Here is a 7,552-nt window from a genome sequence, read left to right as displayed (position 1 = left end):
AAATTAGAAAGAAAGCCTTTTCAAATGGACACTGAAATTATAGTCGTTAAAAATAAAGGACCTGTAAAATGAGTAGAAAATATCTATGCTAAAAACTATAATTCAGAAAAATAACATTTAGAATAGCAACCAAGACTTACATATTACTGGTATGATTAATATAAAACTTTGAAGCAGATTTTTACCTTTCTGGAGGTTCTGCAGGGAGCTTGGAAATTGTTGGAGACAAAGATGTAAATTTTTATGGTGATTTATAGGTTTTTAACAGCCCCTCTGGTTCATGCATATTCACCAGTTTGCCTTTCATCAAAACAAATCGATGTTCATAGTCTAGTTTACATTTTTAGATTAAACAGCCAACTTTTGTGTAGGATTAATTACTTTTTCTACAATTCCCGAAGTTATATTCTTAGTCACTTTACAGAATAACAATAATAACTAGCTCTCTAGGCACTTGAAGTTCCCTATGTAAGAATAAATTACCTACAATTTTAAAAATTATTTAAGACATGCTCCCATTAAAGGTTCTATCATCCACCAGCATAAAATAAAAGATATATCACCTCCCATGTTTTATAGCTCAGAACATTGGCAGATAATTCTTTTATTAGAAGAAATTACATCCTAGAGAACTTTACCATAGTTAATGGATGGCATAAATTTCCATTTACAAAATCTCAAAGAAGACATCTAGCCTGCTGGAAGTTAACATGTGTGTATGTGGTGGTGATGGTGGGGTGTTTTCCTATCCAGTCCAGCTTATCTCAGATTAGCTAGTATTGTGTCCATACCTATATTTGTCTTGGCCTCTATTAAATCAAATAATCAGGAAAATAACTTCTCTTTTAATGAAATGACCGATGGAGATAGTAATGACTTCTTCCCTGGAAGTTCCATGAAAAGATACAATTAAAGGAAAAAATGGCTGGGAGTAATATGAGGAAAAACAAAGGAGTCTTTTCATTCTTACACAATCATCAAGCACAGAGGGCTAATTCAGGCCCATGGTGGGTGCCATACAGTCAAAAGGAGACAAGTTCGCTGGAATTGTACTTGCTCGACTTTGGTTGTCCAAAGGGAATTTCATTTTCTGCTCTATAAAAGTTCTTTAATGAAGCTGTCAGAGCATTCATTTCCAAATCTGTGTAAAATGACTGCGTTTTTAGTCCATAGCTGCCTTGTTTTTAAGATATTTCACTTAAAGCTTTACATGAGGTGCTCCCCACCTCATTTAACTGCCTCTAATATTTTGTAATAAAAAATACTACAATATATGAATCTTTCCAGAGGTGATCTTGATGAGGTGTTGCCTGAGTAGCTAAGAAAAGCCATTGGGCTAAAGTTTGTGAGAGGATCGTTTATTCTGCAAATCCATGGCTATTATGAACAAAAGATTAGAATGCAAGATAATAGAAAGAGAGGTAAATTAAGATCAAATTGTTCTCAATTCCTGGGTGGGCAGGGAGAAGTCAGTTGAAAATATCATGTAATCAAACTCAGATTTTATTTCACTGAAATTATGACTCAATTTATGTTTTATACATTTTCTTCTTTTCTTCTTTTGTTCTTATGTTTTTTCATCCAAGGGATTAGAAATAGGCCTTCCATCCTCCATCACAAAGATAATAGCATCAAATGCCATTATTTAAGAATCATCCTTTTAACCCTGTAATGCTGGAAGACTAAATACACTGGAAAAAGAATTGTTCACATAAAGTTAAGCATGCCTTATTAGCTTAGCAAATAATAAAAAATAAAAAGAGAATATAACCCACTTATTTCTCTTTTTTTCAGGAACACATTCCAAAATTTAAAAGTAATAGCCAAATTTATATCTTATTTAAGTTGCTTTGCCTAATTCTTAAAAGAGTTCTGATATTCTGTATGCCAAAATTACATCAATGCTAACTATAATCTTGGCAAGGACATATTTTGAAGTTTTACAACTGTAATTTGTGATAGTTGGTTCAGTCTTTTGGGAATGACAGCTACAGTGAGCTTTATTTATTTATTTATTTATTTATTTATTTTTTAGAGATACAAATTGTCTCAATATTGAATTCTTTGTAAACGAATTTTTCTTTAAACTTAAAAATAACACTTTTGATTACCCTATATGGTGTTGTTTGTGTGTGTCTGTTTTCTGGTTGAATTCAACTGATGTCTGTGCATTTTTTCATAAAAGGATATGAAAAGTCCCGAAGCTTAAACAACATAGCGGGCTTGGCAGGCAATGCTCTGAGGCTCTCTCCAGTAACATCACCCTACAACTCTCCTTGTCCTCTGAGGCGCTCTCGATCTCCCATCCCGTCTATCTTGTAAACCAAACTGCATCAGTCGGCTAAACTGTATTAATTCAATTACTGTTACTGTTTGCCCCATAATGGAAATAATTAAATGTAGATTTTCTCCAGGCTCCATTAATACAGTTATAAAGCTTGCATGATACTACTATTTGAAATCGGAAATGCTACTTGTGTAGCTAATGAATCTTATCCTGTCTTTAATGATTATCTAAAGTAGTGTTACTACTTCTCCATATTAATTGCCCTGATCTCCTTCCGCAATAAAATGACAGATAGTGTCAGATATTGGTCAGTATACTAATACGTAAACATATCTTCAGGGAGATATATTTAAAACAGTGTGCTTCCAGATGCCAACCACTTCATTGGAACTTCATTTCTTGTGACTCTAAACAATTCTGAAGATGTCTGGGATCCTATCTTGATTGCACACAACATGACTTTTGTCAGCTTATTTTCATGGACCACATTGTCTATATCACCTGAAAACAATATTGCAGAATCTGGGGACCGTGGATGACTCAGGATACATGTACTTGCATCAAACCATCCTGCTGATATGAAAGCACTGGTCAACTGTTCTGCGTGTTGAATTGTGGGGCAGGGAGGGTGAGTTTTTCCTTAATATCTTTTTTTCCTTATTTTCTGAAAGAAGTATTTGCTTTACATAGGTTAATTTTTTGGTTGATTTATTTTTCTTCAAAAATGCTGTATTGCAATTCTGAATGTCTCTGGTTGTTTGCACACACAAAACTGCAAAGAGGTTGTCATTACTGGTTATGTGCAAGCTGAAGGCAGACCTCTTACTTAATGACTTAGGGAAGGGGCACAAAACATGGGAGAAAGGTGACTATCAGCTAGGCTTAAATTGTTTAGCCAGGAATCACTGTTTGTTACTAGAGTCATTTTTTTTAGTACCCCTGGATTTGTCATCATTTTCAGAGGCAGAGTGCCAAATAGCACCCAAAGCTTTCATGTCTTTATTACCCCATTCTTTTATTTTTACGTTAATTTTTGTGCAAACATCAAAGGTCACTGGTGTTCACAGGAGGCTTTTTTGATTAGCCTTAAATTTCTGAATGAAAGAATTAATCAGATTTTCATTTTAATCGGGTGTTATATCCTGTATGTTTCTGTCTGCCTTAGCTCCCTGTCTTAACCGTGTATGCCACCTGTCTCTATGAAGCACAGAAATGCCTAGACAAAGTGTTTATGATTTTAGTACTGGGTACCCAGCCCCCGTCTCCTGCCTTCTTTGCTATTTGGAATAGGCTCTCCCCTTTGTGTATTAATTAATGATGCCCTGTAGACTACCTAAATTAATCGGCACTGTGAATCTTTTTGATAAGCAAGATATAAGCAGCAATTTCACCATTGCCCTTAGTTGCCTGCTGCGGTCAGTTTCTACTACCTAGCAACCAGTATTCGTCACTACACTCTTAACAAAATCCCTAGGGAGTCTGATTCAGTCTGAGTGGAAGAAGGTCTGTTTACACATCCCTATGAATGCATAGTAATACTATGTCTGGTATATTGGGCATGAGAGGAAAGAAAAGTGCCCTAATATAAATTGAAGAATAAACAATACTTCTAAAGCACGCAGCATCCTTGAGGCTGTTGATCAGTTCCTAACTGTCATGTTTAATTTTGGTTAGGAAGACAATTGTCACTTTTATTATTGGTCATGGAACATGTATTACTCTATATGCCCCAAATCGAGAGCATGACTTGCATGTCAGAGATCTTGTACAGCAATGTATTTACCCAGACATAGATATCTAATATTTAGAGATGCACTGATCCTTTTGATAACAGCACACATGGAATATTATCATTACACACAGATTCAGAGTAAAGGAATTAAAATGCTGTCCAGTGCTGCTGTTATTGACTACAGTGTTGTAAAGAATTTTTCATGGATTTTTGACTGCTGAAAAAGAAACGATGGAATTTAGCCATACCAAGACAACTGGAAACAGACTTCTGCTACTGAATGTACCCTGATGTGACCAAGTTGCACTTGGAAGAGGTTCCAGCATCTTCATTAAGCATTTAAATCTTATAAAAGAACTGTGACTGGAACTCATCTGGTTCTCCCCATATGAGTGGTCTGCTTGTAGACTGGCTAAGTCCATGAAATTACTGTAAATACCAACGTGTGCATGGGTCAATAGCTGTGGCCATCTCATATCAAGGAAAGCCAAATTCATGACCAACATCTCTGAAGCTTCAAGTAAGGTTCATATTTCTTTGAATTACTCCTCATGGGCCCACAGTAGGTTGTGCTGGGAATTATACAACACATTGATACTGATGTAGTATAGGTCTGTCTTAATTTTCCTTATTTCTACTTTGTTGGTTAGACCTATAAATATTGACTGTTTTATTTTCTTATAAACCACTTATGTTATCAGCTTGTCAATTATGTTGTGTTTTCAGTGTCTATTTATCTAAACTGACCTAATTTTAGTTGCACATTTGTTTAGTTATGGAAAATCATTACAGCTTCCAAGAAACTCACTGGCACTTTCCATCATTTAAGTATTTTGTCATTGTTACCTCAATTATAAATATTACAAAAATTAAAATTCTGGCAATGAGAGTATTTTTTTATTAAATGATCAAGGAGCAATGTCAGTATATAGTAGAATATTAATCAAATTATATCCTAAAATGTATATTTTGCATAAAAGAGATATTCTTCAATCAATTACTTTTTTGTGACTTTGTGGCAAATGAAGCTTGTATCGTCTTTAAAACTGTTGTAGTTGAAACTGTATAAGAATTTTTCATCTTGCTTAATCAATATTTACAGAATCTATTAGTTCCCCTGGGATTCTGAATATTATATATATAAAACCTAATTATGAACCCCTGTATCGTGGACCTTTGTGAACATTTCAAGGTGCATGCCCAACCTTGGTGATGATGGATGTAAATGTAACTAACTGAAATGAAGAATAAAAGGCAAATGAGCTAGGGATAAACTTGAATTCTATCTGATTAAATTATTCATATTCTTTTCTTGGCTCTTTTCTTTGTGTTGTAGCTTTCAACAGGCTTTATGATTTTTATGCTTCATGGTACCATACCAGACACTCATACATAATAAAGAATTTGGGATGAAAGGATTTTGAAACATATATAGCTCTCACTTTCATTCAAATCTTAGACATATAGTCAATGTTTTCTTCTTCTTTTATCTCTTCTTGCTCTGCCTGCCTATATTTTTCTCATAATTCTGAGACTGCAAAATTATTATTTATTATAATTCTGATATTTATAATGTATTTCATGTTTAACACTGAATTTTTCACTTACATTTTCTAATTTAATCATCAGCAATTCTGGAGGCAAAAACATTAGTTTTTGTTTTATTGGTGGTAAAGTTAAAGATCAGAGAGGCAAAACTGTTCATTTACATATTTGCAACAGATTATCTTCCCTGCCGTAGCTCCTTATGGTTGCAATATTTACTGGGCCTCTCAATGTAAAAACCTTGTCATTGAGGTAGGTTCTGTCTCACTTCTGGGTAACAGACTTCTGTTTGAGTAGCACATCACGCATAGCTGGCATTCCATTTATATTGTGGGAGTGCACGTAAATTTTCCCCTGTAAAATTCTATGACACCATCACAGGGTTACAGAAGGGTAAAATAAAAAAAAAAAAAAAAAAAAAATTGGTGAAGCAAACTCTTTCCCATAATGCACCAGTAAGATCTTTTCTATGTCTAAAAATGTTCAGTGTGCATTATTAAGAAACTATTAAGAAACTGAGTTCAGGAAAAAAAAAATCTGTCCAAATATAATTACTGAAAAAAAGTCTTAACAATTGTGTCAGGATGTAGGATTTACTATGAAAGGGAAAAAATGTATATAGGAAGGGGAAAGAATGCATTTTAATATGGGATGATGGCCATCAAATTTTGATTAAAAAGTCAGGATTAAATAGTCATGAATGAAAAGTGAAAACATTAATTTTGTCTTTAAAATAAATCACAAGACAGACTAATGGAATAGCAATAGTGAACTTATCTTAGAAAGACAATGAATATGTTAGCAGGCTGTTTTACAAAGCAGGGACTCCAGAAGATTTACAATGTGCTTGAAGACATTCTGAGCTAAATGAATCTATTAAAATATAAAATCCCTAGCAGTTTAAGATGATTCAAATATGAGGTTTAAAATTTTTCGTTAATGAAAAAATTCTCTCTTCCCTCAATTTCCACTGTCAAAATTTAATTAATTGTTTAAATTTTTAAAATATTATTGAACCATAGATATATACTAATTTTTTTCTAACATGGGTTCAGGATCATTAATATTGATTTAAAATTTTATAATCTCTTGTTCTCCCCTAAACTAACTTTGTTTAGAAGATAGGATGTTTTTCATTATTACCTAAAAATTAAATAATTTAATTGAATTAGTATTACTAAATTTCTTTTGTTATTTATCACACTATCATGTCAAAGAGACTGACTACTGAATATACAATTTGAACACTAAGACCTTCAATGAATATGGCCATTTCTGTTGAAAATCCTAGGTAACAACATTTTTTTTAAAATAGATTTTATTTTTTAAAGCAGATTTAACTTCACAACAAAATTGAACAGAAGGTACAGAGAATTCCCATACATGCACAACCTCCCCCACTACAGACATCCCATACTACAGAGGTACATCTGTTACAGTCAATGAACCTGTGAACCTACACTAATGCATCATTATCACCCCAAGTCCACAGTTTACATTAAGGTTTTCTATAGGTGTTGGACATTCTATGAGTATTGAGAACTGTATAATGACATGTATCCACCAATGTACTATCATACAGAATGGTTTTACTACCCTAAAAATCTGTGTTTAGCCAGTTCATCCTTTTCTTCCCTTAACTCTTGCAGGGGATCTTTTCATTGTCTCCATAGTTTTGCCTTTTTCAGAATGTCTTATAGTTGGAATCATACAGTATAGTATGTAGTTTTTCAGATGGGCTTTTTAAACTTAGCAATATGCATTTAAGGTTTCTCCATGTCTTTTTGTAACTTGATAGCTCATTTCCTTTCAGCACTGAACAATATTTCATTCTCTGAACGTACCATAGTTTATCCATTCACCTACTGAAGGACATTGTATTAGTCAGGGTTTTCTAGATAAACAGAACCAAGAGGATGGATATATATATCCATATTTAAATATAAATATGGATATATATATAAATAAAATTATTATTATTATTAAAT

At 33.4% G+C, this 7,552-nt stretch overlaps 1 protein-coding gene across 1 annotated transcript in view; it reads left to right on the top strand.

Annotated features, from left to right (window-relative positions):
• Window positions 1-5,329, top strand: part of LOC103594026 (potassium voltage-gated channel subfamily C member 2) — a 77,156-nt gene extending 71,827 nt beyond the window's left edge. Inside the window, exon 4 of the mRNA XM_008577203.1 lies at window positions 2,186-5,329. Coding sequence (XP_008575425.1) covers window positions 2,186-2,322 — 137 coding nt within the window. The 3' untranslated portion in view covers window positions 2,323-5,329. The remainder of the gene's footprint in view (window positions 1-2,185) is intronic.
• The last annotated feature ends 2,223 nt before the right edge of the window (window positions 5,330-7,552 follow it).

Source organism: Galeopterus variegatus, unplaced genomic scaffold (assembly GCF_000696425.1).
Source record: "Galeopterus variegatus unplaced genomic scaffold, G_variegatus-3.0.2 Scaffold1460, whole genome shotgun sequence".
Classification (NCBI taxonomy): Eukaryota; Metazoa; Chordata; class Mammalia; order Dermoptera; family Cynocephalidae; genus Galeopterus; species Galeopterus variegatus.
This window is presented reverse-complemented; position numbering and strand designations above follow the sequence as displayed.